Genomic DNA, 23,036 nt, shown 5'->3' on the forward strand with positions numbered 1-23,036 from the left:
GCGAAATTTTAATTCGATAAAATGTAATTCGTTTATTTAAAAAGAAAAAAGAATCGCGAAAATTTTTACTCGTGAAAATTACCAGCGTTACAGTATCATATATTAACATCATTTACATTTTCTGTTTATCCATACTGCTGTCTGAAAATTCTTAATCTGTTTGAACTCTTTATAAAATTGGAGACAAGGTGAGGATTTATGTTTTCATTTTTATTGCAGCCATTCAGGATAGCATCATAGAAGGTTGTTTCATGATCAGTATTTTGGTATAATGTGACTCGAATATCTGTAAAGTTGCAATAAAGAAAGAAAAAAATGTGTTAATCTGTTTCAAATTTGCAGCAACATGTATTTGATCCAGAATAGTATTTATGGAGGTCGTGATTTAAATTGATACAGCAATTTCTTAACTGGTGTAATATATCAGAATCATTTCAGAATTCTGTGTTTGAGACTTGATTTTAAGAAAATGAATCGAATCGGTTCTTTAATTGTCTTATTTACGGATTTTGATCATTTCTGAAATATATATATATACTGACTGAATTTTACAGACAAACAAAAGATTCTTCTTACTAGTATGTTGTATGAATGTATCGTTTATTTTTGTTTTTGTTTCTGCGCCTTGTATTCACAAGCCTAGTCGCGTTATTACGTATTTTGGATTCAATGGTGAATATTTAAAAGAGGGAAATAAAGAAATAAGTGTTTTCAGTAGAGTCTTTACTAGTCATAAGATATCGGTTTTCATATCTTCAAACTTTTCCCCACCAAATGTGATCTATTGAATTATGATCTCTGAATACTTTAATTGCGTCTGTCTTATCGTCTCGATAAGATCGATCTTTCATCATTGTGACATTTCCTATAACACTAATTTTGTCACACATAACTCATTCACGTAGCATTTGTATGAATCCGGACAAATCCAGTTCAGATTGTTAAAAATTATAAAAGACATTTTAGATTATGTCGGACAAAGGTATGTTTAGTTATTGTGAGAAAACATGTTTACCCGATATTAACTATTAAGGACAAAATATTTCACAAAAACAACACGCCCAGTTCATTCAGACTTGGTTTTTGATTAACTGGAAACCCCATGACGAGGAGAAACATATTAATATATTCAAAATACAATCTGGCTTAGAAGATAACCTAAAGGAATAAATGAAAAGGCAGGAAGATAATTTGTAAATTTAGAACTTCCAATATAAAGCTTCTGGTTGAAACACGAGGATGGACCGGAATACAACGACAACATAGATTATGTTCATTGTATACTCCGGGTACGGAAGACGAAAATCATTATTTGTTCATCTATACTAGTGATAATGTAGTACATTTAAGACGTAAATTCATTTCACTCTACCACCTAACCACTATAATATGAAAGGAATGTTTACAGTTTTTAACAAGTTGTTAGTAAACATACGCCTATTTGTGAAAAAAAAACGTCTGTTAAATTATCATAATTATGTTAAATTCATCGCTGGGCGCATGCGTGTACCTGATCCATTTAGCATGTTCAAATATTTTTAAACATTATTTTTTACAATTTGTGTCTGAGTGAATAAAGAGATCATGAAATTTTGAGTATATTTGTGGTTGTTTGACCCATCTCTTTAGGTGTTCATGGATGGCGCAGTGGTAACACGTTCACCTGTCGCCATGGCGACGGAGTTTCGATTTCCCGATCCGACATGAAAGGGTACAGGAGTCTCATATCCGGACAGTTTCCCCGAGTACTCGGGTTTCCTCTCATAAAATTATTCTAAAATGAATTAAGTTGATAGCTTTACAATCAATTCTAAGTACTTATTTTGCGGTATGCGTGTCTTAACTGCACATACGCCACTGACTCGTGTCGCGCTAATTTCCGGATTGCCCTTAACGACACATATGTCTGGGTTACATTAACCTAATATTATGACTGTTTACCTGTGCAGAGCCCGGGTAGATACATGTGTGAAGATGCACAGCAGAATCATACGGCTGGTCGTATTTAACATCTAGTTTGGTAAGTAACGAGAGAAATCAAAATGCATATCAATATGTATAATGGTTTGGATTATTAGAAGAAAATGGAGAATATGTGAAGCAGAGACGTATATATCACATGTGATATATACGTCTCTGTGTGAAGGTACTAATGGTTTTAGCTATGCATTGACGCTATCGATTGGGCTCTTGCTTAGGAAGAGAGGGACTGTGAATGAATTCATAATGACGCTGCATTTTTATAAATGCACCGAATATTTGGTTAAGTAGCTAAATTTCATTAATCTTGATTATATAACTTTTATTAAGTAAACAAAACAACAATGTTCACTAAAAAGCAAACTAGTAAAACCATGAAATCTAGGACGCTTCTCTTTAAAAAAAACTGCTCAACCGTATCGAAGTTTGTGATATAACTGGCAAGGTAGGCTTCTATTACAAAATTCTATCTATTACTTTATCAGCAGAAGCCTTGTGGCTTACCAGTTCAGTATACAACATACACAGGTGTGACCAACAACAAAACACATTATGTCTCGCCCAACACATACACACACCATCAATTAACATAGTGTAGAGGCAATTCAACGTATCTTCTGTGTACAAATTAAAGCATTTCTTTTCTTCTCACTCTTCCCGAGTCCAATCATTCCTTTTATATATCATTATACCTCCCGTGTTCAATCATTCCTTTTTATATCATTATACCTCCCGAGTTCAGTCATTCCTTTTTATATCATTATACCTCCCGAGTTCAGTCATTCCTTTTTATATCATTATACCTCCCGAGTCCAATCATTCCTTTTTATATCATTATACCTCCCGAGTTCAGTCATTCCTTATTATATCATTATACCTCCCGTGTTCAATCATTCCTTTTTATATCATTATACCTCCCGAGTTCAGTCATTCCTTTTTATATCATGATATCTCCCGAGTTCAGTCATTCCTTTTTATATCATTATACCTCCCGAGTTCAGTCATTCCTTTTTATATCATTATACCTCCCGAGTTCAATCATTCCTTTTTATATCATGATACCTCCCGAGTTCAATCATTCCTTATTATATCATTATACCTCCCGTGTTCAATCATTCCTTTTTATATCATTATACCTCCCGAGTTCAGTCATTCCTTTTTATATCATTATACCTCCCGTGTTCAATCATTCCTTTTTATATCATGATACCTCCCGAGTTCAATCATTCCTTTTTATATCATTATACCTCCCGAGTTCAGTCATTCCTTTTTATAACATTATACCTCCCGAGTTCAGTCATTCCTTTTTATATCATGATATCTCCCGAGTTCAGTCATTCCTTTTTATATCATTATACCTCCCGAGTTCAGTCATTCCTTTTTATATCATGATATCTCCCGAGTTCAGTCATTCCTTTTTATATCATTATACCTCCCGAGTTCAGTCATTCCTTTTTATATCATGATATCTCCCGAGTTCAATCATTCCTTTTTATATCATTATACCTCCCGAGTTCAGTCATTCCTTTTTATATCATTATACCTCCCGAGTCCAATCATTCCTTTTTATATCATGATACCTCCCGTGTTCAATCATTCCTTTTTATATCATTATACCTCCCGAGTTCAGTCATTCCTTTTTATATCATTATACCTCCCGAGTTCAGTCATTCCTTTTTATATCATGATACCTCCCGAGTTCAATCATTCCTTATTATATCATTATACCTCCCGTGTTCAATCATTCCTTTTTATATCATTATACCTCCCGAGTCAGTCATTCCTTTTTATATCATTATACCTCCCGAGTTCAATCATTCCTTTTTATATCATGATATCTCCCGAGTTCAGTCATTCCTTTTTATATCATTATACCTCCCGTGTTCAATCATTCCTTTTTATATCATTATACCTCCCGAGTTCAGTCATTCCTTATTATATCATTATACCTCCCGTGTTCAATCATTCCTTTTTATATCATTATACCTCCCGAGTTCAGTCATTCCTTTTTATATCATGATATCTCCCGAGTTCAGTCATTCCTTTTTATATCATTATACCTCCCGAGTTCAGTCATTCCTTTTTATATCATTATACCTCCCGAGTTCAATCATTCCTTTTTATATCATGATACCTCCCGAGTTCAATCATTCCTTATTATATCATTATACCTCCCGTGTTCAATCATTCCTTTTTATATCATTATACCTCCCGAGTTCAGTCATTCCTTTTTATATCATTATACCTCCCGTGTTCAATCATTCCTTTTTATATCATGATACCTCCCGAGTTCAATCATTCCTTTTTATATCATTATACCTCCCGAGTTCAGTCATTCCTTTTTATATCATTATACCTCCCGAGTTCAGTCATTCCTTTTTATATCATGATATCTCCCGAGTTCAGTCATTCCTTTTTATATCATTATACCTCCCGAGTTCAGTCATTCCTTTTTATATCATGATATCTCCCGAGTTCAGTCATTCCTTTTTATATCATTTTACCTCCCGAGTTCAGTCATTCCTTTTTAAATCATGATATCTCCCGAGTTCACTCATTCCTTTATATATCATTATATCTCCCGAGTTCAGTCATTCCTTTTTATATCATTATACCTCCCGTGTTCAATCATTCCTTTTTATATCATTATACCTCCCGAGTTCAGTCATTCCTTTTTATATCATGATATCTCCCGAGTTCAATCATTCCTTTTTATATCATTATACCTCCCGAGTTCAGTCATTCCTTTTTATATCATTATACCTCCCGAGTCCAATCATTCCTTTTTATATCATGATACCTCCCGTGTTCAATCATTCCTTTTTATATCATTATACCTCCCGAGTTCAGTCATTCCTTTTTATATCATTATACCTCCCGAGTTCAGTCATTCCTTTTTATATCATTATACCTCCCGAGTTCAGTCATTCCTTTTTATATCATTATACCTCCCGAGTTCAGTCATTCCTTTTTATATCATTATACCTCCCGAGTTCAATCATTCCTTTTTATATCATGATATCTCCCGAGTTCAGTCATTCCTTTTTATATCATTATACCTCCCGTGTTCAATCATTCCTTTTTATATCATTATACCTCCCGAGTTCAGTCATTCCTTTTTATATCATTATACCTCCCGAGTTCAGTCATTCCTTTTTATATCATGATACCTCCCGAGTTCAATCATTCCTTATTATATCATTATACCTCCCGTGTTCAATCATTCCTTTTTATATCATTATACCTCCCGAGTTCAGTCATTCCTTTTTATATCATTATACCTCCCGAGTTCAATCATTCCTTTTTATATCATGATATCTCCCGAGTTCAGTCATTCCTTTTTATATCATTATACCTCCCGTGTTCAATCATTCCTTTTTATATCATTATACCTCCCGAGTTCAGTCATTCCTTATTATATCATTATACCTCCCGTGTTCAATCATTCCTTTTTATATCATTATACCTCCCGAGTTCAGTCATTCCTTTTTATATCATGATATCTCCCGAGTTCAGTCATTCCTTTTTATATCATTATACCTCCCGAGTTCAGTCATTCCTTTTTATATCATTATACCTCCCGAGTTCAATCATTCCTTTTTATATCATGATACCTCCCGAGTTCAATCATTCCTTTTTATATCATTATACCTCCCGTGTTCAATCATTCCTTTTTATATCATTATACCTCCCGAGTTCAGTCATTCCTTTTTATATCATTATACCTCCCGTGTTCAATCATTCCTTTTTATATCATGATACCTCCCGAGTTCAGTCATTCCTTTTTATATCATTATACCTCCCGAGTTCAGTCATTCCTTTTTATATCATTATACCTCCCGAGTTCAGTCATTCCTTTTTATATCATGATATCTCCCGAGTTCAGTCATTCCTTTTTATATCATTATACCTCCCGAGTTCAGTCATTCCTTTTTATATCATGATACCTCCCGAGTTCAGTCATTCCTTTTTATATCATTTTACCTCCCGAGTTCAGTCATTCCTTTTTAAATCATGATATCTCCCGAGTTCAGTCATTCCTTTATATATCATTATATCTCCCGAGTTCAGTCATTCCTTTTTATATCATGATATCTCCCGAGTTCAGTCATTCCTTTTTATATCATTATACCTCCCGTGTTCAATCATTCCTTTTTATATCATTATACCTCCCGAGTCAGTCATTCCTTTTTATATCATTATACCTCCCGAGTTCAATCATTCCTTTTTATATCATTATACCTCCCGAGTTCAATCATTCCTTTTTATATCATTATACCTCCCGAGTCCAATCATTCCTTTTTATATCATTATACCTCCCGAGTCCAATCATTCCTTTTTATATCATTACAGCTCCCGAGTTCAGTCATTCCTTTTTATATCATTATACCTCCCGAGTTCAGTCATTCCTTTTTATATCATTATACCTCCCGAGTTCAGTCATTCCTTTTTATATCATTATACCTCCCGAGTTCAATCATTCCTTTTTATATCATTATACCTCCCGAGTTCAATCATTCCTTTTTATATCATTATACCTCCCGAGTCCAATCATTTCTTTATATATCATTATACCTCCCGAGTTCAGTCATTCCTTTTTATATCATGATACCTCCCGAGTTCAGTCATTCCTTTTTATATCATGATACCTCCCGAGTTCAATCATTCCTTTTTATATCATGATACCCCCCGAGTTCTTTTTATATCATTATACCTCCCGAGTTCAGTCATTCCTTTTTATATCATGATATCTCCCGAGTTCAGTCATTCCTTTTTATATCATTATACCTCCCGAGTTCAATCATTCCTTTTTATATCATTATACCTCCCGAGTTCAATCATTCCTTTTTATATCATTATACCTCCCGAGTTCAATCATTCCTTTTTATATCATTATACCTTATATTCCTTTTTATATCATGATACCTCCCGAATTCAATCATTCCTTTTTATATCATGATACCTCCCGAGTCAGTCATTCCTTTTTATATCATGATACCTCCCGAGTTCAGTCATTCCTTTTTATATCATTATACCTCCCGAGTCAGTCATTCCTTTTTATATCATTATACCTCCCGAGTACAATCATTCCTTTTTATATCATTATACCTCCCGAGTTCAGTCATTCCTTTTTATATCATTATACCTCCCGAGTTCAGTCATTCCTTTTTATATCATTATACCTCCCGAGTTCAGTCATTCCTTTTGATATCATATACCTCCCGAATTCAACCATTCCTTTTTATATCATGATACCTCCCGAGTTCAATCATTCCTTTTTATATCATTATACCTCCCGAGTTCAGTCATTCCTTTTTATATCATTATACCTCCCGAGTTCAGTCATTCCTTTTTATATCATTATACCTCCCGAGTTCAGTCATTCCTTTTTATATCATTATACCTCCCGAGTTCAATCATTCCTTTTTATATCATTATACCTCCCGAGTCAGTCATTCCTTTTTATATCATGATACCTCCCGAATTCAATCATTCCTTTTTATATCATGATACCTCCCGAGTTCAGTCATTCCTTTTTATATCATTATACCTCCCGAGTTCAATCATTCCTTTTTATATCATTATACCTCCCGAGTTCAATCATTCCTTTTTATATCATTATACCTCCCGAGTCCAATCATTCCTTTTTATATCATTATACCTCCCGAGTCCAATCATTCCTTTTTATATCATTACAGCTCCCGAGTTCAGTCATTCCTTTTTATATCATTATACCTCCCGAGTTCAGTCATTCCTTTTTATATCATTATACCTCCCGAGTTCAGTCATTCCTTTTTATATCATTATACCTCCCGAGTTCAATCATTCCTTTTTATATCATTATACCTCCCGAGTTCAATCATTCCTTTTTATATCATTATACCTCCCGAGTCCAATCATTTCTTTATATATCATTATACCTCCCGAGTTCAGTCATTCCTTTTTATATCATGATACCTCCCGAGTTCAGTCATTCCTTTTTATATCATGATACCTCCCGAGTTCAATCATTCCTTTTTATATCATGATACCTCCCGAGTTCAGTCATTCCTTTTTATATCATTATACCTCCCGAGTTCAGTCATTCCTTTTTATATCATGATATCTCCCGAGTTCAGTCATTCCTTTTTATATCATTATACCTCCCGAGTTCAATCATTCCTTTTTATATCATTATACCTCCCGAGTTCAATCATTCCTTTTTATATCATTATACCTCCCGAGTCAGTCATTCCTTTTTATATCATGATACCTCCCGAATTCAATCATTCCTTTTTATATCATGATACCTCCCGAGTCAGTCATTCCTTTTTATATCATGATACCTCCCGAGTTCAGTCATTCCTTTTTATATCATTATACCTCCCGAGTCAGTCATTCCTTTTTATATCATTATACCTCCCGAGTACAATCATTCCTTTTTATATCATTATACCTCCCGAGTTCAGTCATTCCTTTTTATATCATTATACCTCCCGAGTTCAGTCATTCCTTTTTATATCATTATACCTCCCGAGTTCAGTCATTCCTTTTGATATCATTATACCTCCCGAATTCAACCATTCCTTTTTATATCATGATACCTCCCGAGTTCAATCATTCCTTTTTATATCATTATACCTCCCGAGTTCAGTCATTCCTTTTTGATATCATTATACCTCCCGAGTTCAGTCATTCCTTTTTATATCATTATACCTCCCGAGTTCAGTCATTCCTTTTTATATCATTATACCTCCCGAGTTCAATCATTCCTTTTTATATCATTATACCTCCCGTGTTCAATCATTCCTTTTTATATCATGATACCTCCCGAGTTCAGTCATTCCTTTTTATATCATTATACCTCCCGAGTTCAGTTATTCCTTTATATATCATTATACCTCCCGAGTTCAGTCATTCCTTTTTATATCATTATACCTCCCGAGTTCAGTCATTCCTTTTGATATCATTATACCTTTCAACCATTCCTTTTTATATCATGATACCTCCCGAGTTCAATCATTCCTTTTTATATCATTATACCTCCCGAGTTCAGTCATTCCTTTTTGATATCATTATACCTCCCGAGTTCAGTCATTCCTTTTTATATCATTATACCTCCCGAGTTCAGTCATTCCTTTTTATATCATTATACCTCCCGAGTTCAATCATTCCTTTTTATATCATTATACCTCCCGTGTTCAATCATTCCTTTTTATATCATGATACCTCCCGAGTTCAGTCATTCCTTTTTATATCATTATACCTCCCGAGTTCAGTTATTCCTTTATATATCATTATACCTCCCGAGTCCAATCATTCCTTTTTATATCATTATACCTCCCGAGTTCAATCATTCCTTTATATATCATTACAGCTCCCGAGTTCAATATTCAATTTTTGAGATGACATTCTGGTCTTTGCCGTTTCCTTCAAATTTGAATTTTGTAAGATCATTTTGAAAATTCATCACCGACATACTTATACAGTAAACATTTGGAAGATGAATTGATTTTTTTAACTACATTCTTCATTAAAGATATCACCACAATCTAGTTTTAATAATGTTTATAATATTATCAGGTGTAAAAGTATCTTCATAATACCATATGTACCCCACACCCAATCTAAAAAGTTAATATCTCCCACCATATAACCATCCGCTTCCGTTTTCTAACCTATCTTGGTAACAGTCAAATACAATTGTTAGAATGTTTGAATTTCGTCCAATACTTAGAAATACGTATTTTTTTGATAATTTCCAGAGAAACTCAACCTAGTTCTTGGTAAACCATAACATTACACAAACTCAAGGTATTCGATAGATACACGACAGTGTGGGATACCTGTACATCATGGCTATTGTTAGGGCTACATGAATCGTGCATGGATGAAAAGAAATGCTGTTTTGTTTCGAAATTTATATATATATATATATATATTGAGAGTCTGATTTAATTCTTAAAATGGGGTTAAAGACTTACCTTTTTCACATTAGCAAAAGAATTAGATACTGAAATGACTCTCTCAAATTTAGCTAAAAAAACTTCTATTCAAATAGCGACTTTGTCAGAAATTCAAAATCGAAATTTTCATTTAACATATTCCCCTTCCCCCCTAAATATTGAGCCCCATATTTTTTCTAAGAGGCCATAGAATAGGCAAAACTGGCACACCTCCTTTCATATTTTCAGAAAAGATACAGCAACTTAAGGAAGGCGAAGATTCGAACTCAGAAATGTTGTGCGTCGGTGATTTATGTGATATCCTTACCAAGATTGAGGAGTTCTTACGACGGATCAAAGTTAATATCAGAGAAAATGTTGAGATTGCCAAAAGATATTTCCAAAGTAATGACGGGTCAATTGATGCTAAAAAACTCGAGGAAGTCTATTCCTTCTTGAAAAATCTATATGGATATCTACCTGATTTTACCTGTGGTGATCTTTCCCGACTGCTCCAAGGTGTTGCGGGAATCACTTCAACAATATCCTCTTTAACAGGTATTGGTGGGCCAGTCGTTCCGGTCATTTGTGGAGTGTTACGTAAAGTGTTCTCCGCTTTTGGAGGGAAAACAATTACCGTTGGGGAGATAGTTGAAGGCGAAATCCGACGAACATTTTCTGGACACACCCACGAAACACTCCACCAGGAAGCCGAAGATGTCCATCTCATATATCGGTTTGCATTTGACTTTCTAAATCAACCTAATGAGAAAGGTCACTTATCGGAGCATGATATAACGAATATGAATGTTCAGATGAATGTTTTTCAAGGTGCAACGTTTCTTCGCAAGCTTGGGAAGTTGATCAAAGTGCTAGCAAAGGAGCATGAAGAAGACGACCCTGGCAAAAAGACCGAGAAAGTCAAGAATGCGCTGGAATTCGTTGAATTATATGTAAAACTTGCATCTTTACGTGACATGGTTCTATTTCAGTTTTATACCATTACCAACTCCACAGCTCACAGTCAGCATTTGGCCGGAGGGATCCAGCGGGTGATCGGCTCCTTTGATGAACAGGACAGGGATGCTCTCGGTCTTTTTCTCAAACCCACAAAAGAGTATGCCTATATTGTGTCATATGTGAGGGAGGAAGAGAGAGAACTTCTCATGATGTTTCTTGACCAGAAAAAACTTTTACCGGACCAGAGCTGGTTGACGCATTGTGCGTTTGAACTGCATTCAGTAAAATGGCCTGAATATCATGCCGTTCGTTTGATAATTCATAGATCGCTCTTTGGAAACGGGGATTTGAGGTTCATACGTGGAAGCAACAAACCTATCGGACCAGAATCCTGGTTTTGCTTCAAGCGAATTAAGAGAAAAGGGACTTATCATAACATAACACCTATGTTAAATTCTCATGAGTTCGTGTGTATGACGAAAGGCTCTGATCATTGGGTGATGTCATAAAAAAAGATGCCCCGGAACCCGAGAGCGAGTGGAAGGTCATCCAAATGGACAACGGAAACTATGTGTTTTCCCCACGTGCCTTTCCGGATTATTTCATGGGAATGACACAACTGCTGGATGGAAGTGTGGCTGGATTCCTGGGATGCTCTCGCACAAGATGTCAGTGGACACTGAAGGCATCGCAGTGAACTTTGACCTTCTGTAAATGTCTTGAAAATGTATCTTGTTCATTGCTTGGTTACATCATGGAAATAGACCACAATGAAGGCATCGCAGTGAACTTTGACCTTCTGTAAATGTCTTGAAAAGGTATCTTGTTCATTGCTTGGTTACATCATGGAAATAGACCACAATGAAGGCATCGCAGTGAGCTTTGACCTTCCGTAAATGTCTTGTAGAGGTGTCTTGTCCATTGCTTTGTTACAACATGGAAATAGACAACACGGAAGGCATCGGACTGAACTTGAATATGACACTGAAAGGTGAAATGAATTATCATAGATATATATCTGCAGAATGTTTGGCAAAGAAGATGACAAAGAATTAGTTTTACTTTCACAACAAAGACATAAGTTCAGTAAGTTTTGATTTTTCATCAGTTTCTTTTATTGTCAACGTAAATATTTGCTATGAAAACGGACTATTTTAAATACATTAAATGTAAAAGTCCCAAACATGTGACAATCTAAAGACAGTTTCCCTTTTAAACTGTGATAAGATAAATCATTATATTATAATATAGATATTACATAAGTTTGCTATGTGATTTATGAAGTGAGACTATCCTCTTTATTCCGTGATCAATGAAAACGCTTATTCGCACGCCAAAATTTAAGTCATTTCGGCTCTGTATCTGTGCTTTCCATTTTTTCACATATTTTTCACGATGCAATATCTGTGTGACGTAATTATGAAAATTTAGCGTCACATTTTGTAACCATACACATGTATATCATAAACTTTCACCGAATAACACGACATTCATATGATACATGTTTTGGAATCTCCGTCAAAAGCTCATAGAACACATTTTAAAACAAATTTAGAATTAAGTTACATAGCATAACCAAATAATCAATTTCACTGCCACATGCACTGTTTGTCAAAGTTAACTCCTCTGTGAAGCTAGGGCATTAACTTGCCGGGAAAAATCCAATGTGCCGAAATCCATGCCAGCTTGAATGTATGTATGTATACAAAGCTTTATAGTAGTGGTTTTGGCGGAGGTATATCCCGTAGTTGTAGCTGTATCCTGAACGTATCGGACACAGAATTTTGAAACAATATCCCCATAAATATTTTCAAAAATTACATCTTAATGCCTTGTAATAAATTATATTTGAAAATTTGAATTATATATGTATATATATATATATGTCATCATGTTTGTTCATATAATTCATTACTTAAGTATGTATAACATGTCGCTCGTGAGACAAATCCTGGAAATAAAGGACCAGTCGAGGAGACAATGTGCATGTATAACCACACGTGGTCCGTGGTAAAACCTGATGATCGTCATAATGCGGCGAGAATGTTACTGTACATGCCAAAAAAACACTTTAAAGGAAAACATGGTTTATATATTTATATTCTATTCTGAATCCGTATCCAAGAATTCTTCCTGTCGTACTATTTTTTTCAGAATTTATTTCTAAATTCGTCATTCTCTCTAATGAGAAAACGTATAGATCCCCTTTTCCCTTGGCCTCGCGGCCTCCTGTTCCTGAGTGGCTGGTCCTGCACTGACGGACACGTGTACAGCGGATGGAGGCCGAGTAAATATGATGCTATCCCTGTGAGATGTACTTCCTGTCAAGGTTGGTGAGCCACTACTAGATCTAGCTATGACGGATTATATAGACTGAGCCCAAACTCACCTGATACCATCATCAGAAACGTCGTTAGGATTGGATAGACGCTGGATGTCAGACCTAACTATAGACGGAATGTCTCGCTTGTTGACATCACTTCTGAAATAAACAAGAAAGAACGAAATATTACTAATAAACCTGAATATTTCATTAATACACCTTCAATATATTGTGTTCGAATTGTCTTTTCGTCCGTCTGTCCTTACATAAATCTTGTCACTGCTATTGCATGTGGAGTGATGGAGAGGGAATAAATGACTCTCCTAAATTCTAGTTTATTTTCTGACTTCCTCATCTGTAATATTTACAGTATTTTGGAGAAGCCTGTTGATTGTTTTCTCTCATTCGTTGCTGCAATCGTTTCTTATTTTCATTTTTGTAGAAAAATCCAAGTTCTTCTGTTAGCAGGCTGTCATTCTCTCTGATAGTTTACAAAATACATAAGTTAATTGCCAGAGATCAAGTGTTGTGTGTGCGATGGACCGATACGCCGTTATTAGCCATGCGTTACGCACCGATGGCTTTCTACTCTGTGTATGTATTAACCGATTTCGTCAAAAGACGTGCTGATGTTTTGACAAAAATTCATTTCGAGGCAACCAATGACTTTTCCCTTGCTTTACAATTGAAGGGAGTGAAAAATCACTTCGACTTAACCGAAATTTCGACTCAATGAAATTCGAATCATCCGAACTAAAATTTAAAAAATATAGAAGGAAAACAATCGGGACTTGAAAATTATTTCGCCTCAAACGGAATTTTAACTTAAGTGATTTCGAGACAACGGGTTTCAACTGTATCCTGATATCAGCAGGGGTGAACCTCATAGTCACGGAAGATACGGAGGACTTCAGTTCTGTCAGTTTGTACATTGCGTCTTTTTCCTGTGAAAGAAAAAAAAATCATAAAATATTAATGTTAATTATTAGATTTATTTTATAGGAAACTTTATCGCTACGTTACTTTTCCAAATTTTATATAAGAAACCGAAGCTAGAATTATTCCATCTATTTCTTGTTTATCCCCTCTGTAATTTTAATAAGACAGCAAACAAACAAACAAGTAAACAGGTAAGCATGCATGCATCCATCCAGCCAACCATAAAAAATGTAGACACGCGCTAGTTTTATAATATAAATAAACACGTAACGGATATAACCACCCTGCACGTCGCAACGTCAGTACAAACAAAATAAATACACGTACGCTGTATAGATATGAAACTATCTATACATATACCGCGGTATTCTTCATTATGGTAAGCAACATATGAGAGTTAATCTTTGTGAAATGTATATATCTCCATGATGTGATTAAAACACTAAGGGTAAAGACAATGTTATACATTTATCTGGATCGTCCACGTTCATCTCATACTACAACGATATGGTATCTGGGGTACATTGTATGGAGGCACGTAAAGGAAATACATACACACATATATTTATGTAAACAGATTTTGGAAATTTTATGTAACTTTTTTGAGCTCATTTGATGAAATGAGGATTAGTTTAGCAAATAATGAACCATAATTTGATGTCTATATGTATACCTAACAGCAAATGAGAAAACATTGACGTTTGATAATTTGTCACGATTGATAAATTCTACTTTATTTATGTATTTGCCTTTCTCCATACTATAACAACATGATTAAAATCACTCATCTCCTTAAAGGAACATCTTGAATTATGAGTGGGATAGTATGTTTTTCTGCTTCACTGAATCAATCGCGTAACGTTTTACACGATATTTAAGAAATGAACGTATTAAATATATACATAGCCTGACAAAAATAATTAAATTCTAATTTAGGACGAACTACATTGCCATTATAGTAACATATTTTAGAAACAAATAGCACTAGAATGAACTCTGTGTGTTTTACAGAAACTCACTCGTTCAAACATTGCATAAATTACATTATGAAACCGTCTTTATCTTGAACATTAGGTCTATATTTCGAATCAGGATGAACTGTAAAAATGCAAATAATGAAAATGTTGAGGTGAAAAAACTAGAGATAAAACTTAAACAGCCAAAAACTCAGCAAAACTTTGGATTTAATTACTGACATGTTTTGATATAAGCAAAAAAAAAAAAAAAAATTAAAAATACATGAAAAATTTGATCTGGAAATTTTAATAAACCTTCAACCTCTCCCTTAAAAACTTCAGAAAAAATAAACTAAATTTGTCCGTTACAATTGGCGGGTTACGTATTAATTAGCCAGTATAGAACAGAAGTGTACCTAACAATCAGAGACCATATTTGCACGGTAGATTGTTTCTAAATTTATAAACGTACAGTTTATCTGTACGATTTCCGGATCACAGCTTGCTAGCAGGTAACATTGGATTTATCTTATTGTTTATATCTACTTGTGTAATATTTACATTTTAAATTTTATTGATGCGATAATATATTGATTTATGAATAATATTATTAATTATGCATATACGAAAAATGTAATTCTTAATTACAGAAAATGAGAAAATACCTGTCGCCAATCGATTGCATTTTACTTCCTGTTTTATTACCATCTGGGTCAAGAGATGGGGCATACTACTATTCTCTTCGTCTTTTACACTAACTAAACGGTATAGATAAATAGGACAGTCAAAAACATACTTAAATTTATCTATTTATTAATTCAATTCCTTTGAAATATCAATGACCAGTGCATTAATAGCTTTCTAGGTCATAGACCTAAAGTACAAAAACACTTGTGGGTGTCTGAATAACTGTGACCACTCAGGTATGTCGGCCCCACTGTACAGCTTATCTGGAACCTCACTGGTGACACTATTTATAACTGGTTACGGTAAACAAACATAGGTGGTATATTTTGTACATGCTAGTTGTTTTTTTCAGTCTGTATATTGGAAAATGGTCACAGTTAAGCTTTTCTTCAAATAAATCCTTTTTCAAATTAAATAAGAGAGCAGACTATTGTACTCAAATGTTGACGTTATAGTTCTCACAGTTAAGGCAGTGCATGTTTAACAGTTTGGAAAAGTAAACTGATCTAAAAAGTATATCAATACCTACGTTGATTTGTGGAATGAGAAAATCCACATAACAAAAACCCATATGGTCTGTATCGCTCGTCTGTTTTAGTTAGCCGAAATTGCTTCATCTAAACTTAATCAAAAGTATTTCAAAATTATATCTATTTTAATAAGAAGGATTTTACAGGACTTGCTTTATGTCAACTGTTTTGCCCCGATCATCCCCACCTGCAAAATAGGAGGCCAAAACCAACCTTTTTTTGATAAAATTGATTCTATATCACACAGGGATGCTTCAGACCATAGTGGAACAAAATCCAGGAAATCTTAATGCATTATTTATTAATGAATTATTTTCTCTATTAAGTGTATTGGATAAGTGTATAAGCCAAGACTCACCATATATGTGATTTTTTCTCCTTCTTCCATGGATGCTTTTGAATCACTTAGGCGTTCATGATTAGTAGCGATTTTTAAGAACAAACACTGACAAACGATTGACGACGAATGCCACAGTATGCTATAGGCTCATTATCTGTTTGATTAAATTAAATTGCTACCTCTATTTTTTATTCCAACGAATAATTGTTAAGCATTCAAAGAAAACGAAAAGACAGGCTTTTAAGTTGTCTGTCATTACTTTTTTTCAGAAGGCATTCAAAGTGCTAAGTAAACGTAGTGGTACTCCTTGACACCAACAATGTCCTCTGTTGATGACGTATCTGAAGTCCTCTCAAAGGTCGAGAAGCACTTACAACAATTTCATATTAACGTATCTGAAAAATGTAGGATTGTGGAAGAACATTTTAAAAATGACGATGGATCAGTTAATGCAGACAAATTAGAAAATGTGTTGCATCTTCTACAAGAGCTATATCAATATCTGCCAGATTTTACCAGTGCTGATCCCGTCCGTCTGCTTCAGGGTGTTGTTGGAATCGTGTCATTGATCTCATCTTTCACAGGTCTAGGCGGGACTGTTGTTCCATCTATCTGTCGGGTATTTAGCTTTGTATTTACTGCTTTTGGTGGAAAGAGTCTGACAATAGGCGAGGTCGTCGAAAGCGAAATCCGCCGATTATTTTCTGGACACAGCGATGAAACACTTCTGGTAGAAGCAGAAGATCTCCACTACTTGTACCGATTTGCTTTTGACTTTCTCAACCCAAAAGATGAACACAGTCACTTTTCGAAGCATGATATAACAAATATGAATATTCAGATAAATGTTTTTCAAGGTGCCACATTTCTTCGTAAATTGGGAAAACTAATCCAGGAACTCTCAAAGGAGCAAACTGAAGATATCGCAGACAAAAAAGCTGAGAGGGCCAAGAAAGCGATGGATTTCATTGAATTATACATAAAACTAGCATCACTACGTGACATGATACTTACTCAATTCTATACCATTACCAACTCCACAACTCACAGTAAGCATTTGGCGGGAGGAATTCAGCGAGTAATCGGCTCCTTTGATGAGCAGGATAGAGAAGTTCTTCGCTTCTTCCAGAAACCAAAAGAAGAGTACGTCTATATTGTGTCATACATCAGGGAAGAGGAGAGAGTACTTCTAATGATGTTTCTGCAACAAAAGAAGCTTCTGCCGGAACACAGCTGGTTGTTACATGGAGAATTCGAACTTATTTCAAAGAAATGGCCAGATTACCGTGCTTTACGCATGAGAAAGCATAGGTCACTCTTTGGAAACGGGGATTTGAGGTTCATACGTGGCATCAACAAGGCGGTGGGACCAGAATCCTTGTTTTGTTTCCAAAAAGTGGAGAGGAATGAGTTTTATGTTTACATTACACAGAGGGGAAATTCAGATGAATTTCTAACAATGACGAAAGGTTCAAATAAGTGGGTGATGTCTCTTACGGGGCCTCCTGGTCCTGAAAGTGAATGGAAAGTCATCCAAATGGATAACGAAAACTATGTGTTTTCCCCACGTGCCTTTCCGGATTATTTCATGGGAATGACACAACTGCTGGATGGAAGTATAGCTGGATTCCAGGGATGCTCTCATCCAAGATGTCAATGGATACTGAAGGCATCACAGTGAACTTTGATCTTCTGAGAGGGTGGGGCTTGATGGTTGGTAGGTAGGTTGGTTGGTAGTCAGTTCCTATCATAACTATGATGTCAACAATGGGTCAATATGGAACAAGACCAGCAATAGTACATGAATTAATAGAATCTTTCGTCCTTTGGGGATTAATTTTCGGAGAAGTGTCTGTGTCCCCCCTCTCTCTCTCTCCGCAATACAAGTGAAAGATTATTTCAGTTCAGGTGCTGGATGATGTTTTTATCTTATCTTTACATTGAACTCTACCATGATCCTGATCGTGTGTTAAGACAATAATCAAGTAATATGTTATATATGTTATATGAATATGTTATGAAGTAATGAAGTGATTAGTTGAGTCTTGAATTTGCTGTCGAGGACCTTATAGTATAAATTAAGTTCGAGACCAAAGAAACTACACAGCTCGCTGAGTATTTTTCAATTATACATTTTTATGGTTCCATTCACCTAAACATTTTCCCTGTTTATTGGTACTGATTTACAGTAGCCGGATTCATCGACAGCTGGACATACCATGTAACAATAAAACGTGAAGTACATACAAATTATAGGTGATAGTGAACATTAATGAATGTTACAGTGTTGTTGTCGTCTGGAACTGCCAAAAAACTATCAATGGTCAACAAGTCACATCGATAGTATTTAAGCAACATCCGATTAAATTATGGATACCACAACACAAAACATTGCTGTCATAATATCACAAACTCTGATAAGAAAGAGGAAATAGTTTGTGAACAAGAAAATGTGTTAAATATGCTGCAAACAGAAAAGAGGATGAGACCTAGTCGTAAGCAACATTTGCGTCGTCCTGTTACAGGTATATCTAAATATCAACATTAGAAGGTTTAGTTTGGACAAAGCTTTTTTTATGGAACTCACATGGTATTCATTGAATATACCCTCTTTGCGGCATTTTCAGATGACAACAAATGCGCAGATGGTATTGTGATGTAACAATTAAGACCATTGACATAGGAAAGAACGTGAGAGTAGGGTTGTAGAAATGTCAGATTTCTACCATATTTGGTGGAGAATATGTCATGTGATAAAAAGGGCCTTCAATGTTTTTCCATTTGACATTTATGTCAGTCATGTTTTATTTTAGTTGGCTCATGACGAAGTAGCTTTTCAAAAATGAAAATAATATCATTACAAGATGCACATATTGATTTTGTTTTCAAATGAGGCCAAATTTATCGAAGTGCTTCACCCTAACACACACACACACACACACACACACACACACACACCCTCTCACACACCCCCCCACACCCCCCACACACACACACACACGAACATGCACACCCACACGCAACCACACCCTAACACACACAAAGATTCATTTAGAAAACAAAGTATGCGTTCTTTGTTTTTTTAAATAGCCCGTATTACAGTATAAAATGACTCTTTCAGTATGTGTTCATATTTTCCATGCATTATGTATAATCTTTAAGCACATCTTTACTTTAATTCTTTGTGACTGACTGGCGACATCTCCTTAAATGAAATAACGACAAGTTCATCTTATCGTTTTACTGCGTTTCAATATCAATTAATAATGAAAAAAGGTTTAATAGAAAATGAAAAGGTAAATTGCAGTTATTTATGTTCCAATCACTCGCAAATTAAAAACTAACATTTCTAGTCCTTGTTAATTACTTTTTCTATAATGTGTATTACCTGTACTAGCGTAGACCGGAAATATCGGGTAAAATCTACTTTGCATATTTTAATAACTCATTTAAATATGTTGTACACTTTGGACAAAGTGATGTTTGAATGTTCCATTTTGAGACAAATACACTGCTACTGTCCTCCCTTAGATGTATTTCTCATATTGTTTTCCTGAAGTCGTGTATGTTGGTGTAGAGTCATTATCATACATGGTGCTGTTGCACTTAGAATCCAATGCAACGAATAAAAGCAACCTATTGAGAGATGTTCAAGTTAAAACAAAACCAACTACGTTGCAATATTTACGCAAAATACAAAAGGAAAAATAAAGCTGAAACAAGGTTTTGAACCTAATGGGTTCTTGTGTAGTGGATCTATTTTACATACTAGTCCGGGAGCTAGGTGACGTTTAATCAAGAACTTAGGTACCAAATGTTTAAGGTGTGGAATGGTTAGATTGACTGCCACAAAATAAAGAATAGCCAGTCTTAAGTTGCGGTGCACCTCCCGGATATTTTCAAAAAATGAATTTAATTAAGGATTCCTCTCCAAGCCTAATTTTCATATCATTTTATGGGTTATTTGAGGCTGTGATGAAATCCACAACTTAACACGCGGCATTCCTTGACGAACCTTCCTTAAGACGTACCCTAATTAAGCCCAATTAGCACTTATACGTTCAATTTACGTTACCTTTCCCATTATACACAATGATAACATCTAAACATAGTTAAAAGCAATTAATTGAACGGGTACGGAAACCGAATTTGATTATCACAATTTACAAAATGTAATACCCGATATTACTTTGCTCTCTGATTTCGTTAGGATTCTTAAAATAGTGTATTTAAAAATGAATGGTTTGAAATGTTTGTGCCACCCTTACAGAGGGTTGGGATTACTGTACATGTTAATATACACTGGCCCGGCGGGCTAGTCATGTACACCTCTACATGTCAACTCCAGAGGAGTTGGTTGTGAAAAGGACGATACTAGACCGAACAGATATATACGGTATATCTATACATAGTGTTTTGAGAGTGTGAATGTTTTAGATAAATTGTGGTGTTTATTATATTTAAATGTAGTGAAAATAGAAAAGTGTGTATTTTAAAGAGTATACTATTAAAAAACGTATTAAAACTGGTCGTAAAGACCGTTCAATTTCACTTTGAAATATATTGATGACGTCTTGTCATTAAACAAATCTTTCTTTTGTTCAGATTTTGCCCTAGTTTTTAGTCATTTGAGTTTGTATAATGGATTACTAATGTTTAATAAATCTTTTTTTTTCAAATTCCTTATTATAAATGGAACTGCATGATACATATATTACACTAGGAACGTGAAGTGTGGAAATCTCTTAATTTCTTTTACTATCAAGAACAGCTGTAAAATCACAAATTTTCGTTGAGATTTGTTTTTATTAATTGATACTCTTAGTCAACGAGTTTCGATGTCCAAGAACTGTTAAAATAAATATCAGTAGATTTATTGAGCTATATTTATCCAGATATATCACTTTTTTACAATGTGTGCCATGTTACTAAACGTAGATCCTCAAAAATACCATATTAACGTTGAAAGTTTCAGCAAATCGGACTCTGGACTGAATATTGTATATATGTTTATACTGTAACTGTCGTCTTCTTGTTCTAGTGTACTTTTCATAGATACACGATAATCGAACATTGTACAAAAACACACAAGTACACAACATCTTTATATGTTTTGATTTCGTACTTTTAGGACTCGTCAGAACGCTAAGAACCTGAGAACCTAGGAGGTGACTGAGGAAAACCAAAATAGGTCGAAAGAAAGGTCCACATACAGACAGAGAGTTGCCCTAACCCTATAATTCTTTAGATTTTGCCTTTTTTTAACATATCTGATAAAATTTATGTATTGTATTCTATTCGTGTTTTTTTAACAATTCAAATATTTCTCGTGGTAAAAACAATCTAAAACGTGTCAGATCTGAAATATCGTTTATCTCATCTTGAGCAATAGAAAAGAAGATATACAAAACCAACAAAGTTTATCTTATCTACTCATAATGTCGAGATACCTTTATCAGCTTATATCCACGATAGTGTTTCCCGATATCGCCAAAACAAACAATATGGTTAAGTTACATGTGTAAAATATCGTCAACTGCACTCCGATGCAGGTGCTCTGTACAAAATAATGAATATGAACAAATCGGCAAAAAATGTTTGTGTGAATTGAAAATCTTAGCAAAAAATATTACGCAATAGTACACAATAATACATATCAAACTCCACCTATATATATCAAATATTACATAAATTGTTTAATCAAAGGTCATTCATCTCTAGTGGCCAGAATATGTAAAGATGAGCGTGATGGTGGTCAAAAAACCACTCCGGCATTTACAGTGGTCAGTGCATGAATTGCACGTGCATTTTGTCTGGCCCACGTTCCTTTTCGGCCTGCAGTCAACCGCATTCACGTTTGTCGCCTAAATCTGTGTAAAAAGCATTGTGTACATAGCTGTAACACGCAAAACAAGCATAATTTTGAAAAAAGTCTTTGATACGCTATGCAAAAGGTTGAATGAAACTGACAGATGCCGCAGGCATGATCGAAACTAGTGTACGTCATACTGACGCTGCCAGACAATTTGGTGTAGACGCCTTGTGGAGACAATATTAACAGTTTTGGAACCACCAGAGACTGGCCTCGGTTAGGAAGTCCACACGTAATGTCTTATCATCAGGATACGTATATCTTGATCGTTCATTTCCGAGAGCGAATTTGAACTGCTGTTTTGACGGCTAGAAATATTCCTGGCCTTGGAAGAATTGGCCCCCAAACGGTACGTAATCGATTGCATGAACGAGGCGTACGTGTAGATGACATATTCACTTCAAGCGGCAGGACGAGGCACGTGTACTTTTCACGGATGAGTCTAGGTTTCATGTTGACAGCAGCGACGGTCGTTCTACAGTAGACCGTCGTGTTGGTGAACGTTTCCATGACAGTTATGTGAT

General features: G+C 35.1%; 2 protein-coding genes across 2 annotated transcripts; both read left to right on the plus strand.

Moving 5' to 3' along the window:
- Nucleotides 1–10,198: 10,198 nt before the first annotated feature.
- Nucleotides 10,199–11,562, plus strand: LOC132544881 (toxin CfTX-A-like). The gene is given in 2 exon segments (XM_060208533.1): nucleotides 10,199–11,371; nucleotides 11,374–11,562. Coding segments are annotated over 2 exon segments (1,362 nt in total).
- A 5,397-nt stretch (nucleotides 11,563–16,959) lies between these two features.
- On the plus strand, nucleotides 16,960–18,321 carry LOC132544882 (toxin CfTX-B-like). The gene has a single exon (XM_060208534.1). The coding sequence runs from the start codon at nucleotides 16,960–16,962 to the stop codon at nucleotides 18,319–18,321; it is 1,362 nt and encodes a 453-aa protein (XP_060064517.1).
- The last annotated feature ends 4,715 nt before the right edge of the window (nucleotides 18,322–23,036 follow it).

The sequence above is a fragment of the Ylistrum balloti genome, unplaced genomic scaffold (assembly GCF_031769215.1).
Source record: "Ylistrum balloti isolate Yb309-2 unplaced genomic scaffold, AGI_CSIRO_Ybal_v1 Utg369812, whole genome shotgun sequence".
Lineage (NCBI taxonomy): Eukaryota > Metazoa > Mollusca > Bivalvia > Pectinida > Pectinidae > Ylistrum > Ylistrum balloti.

Excerpts from the sequence above, each read along its gene's own strand:
- LOC132544882 (XM_060208534.1), top strand. The coding sequence starts at position 16,960 with ATGTCCTCTGTTGATGACGTATCTGAAGTCCTCTCAAAGGTCGAGAAG.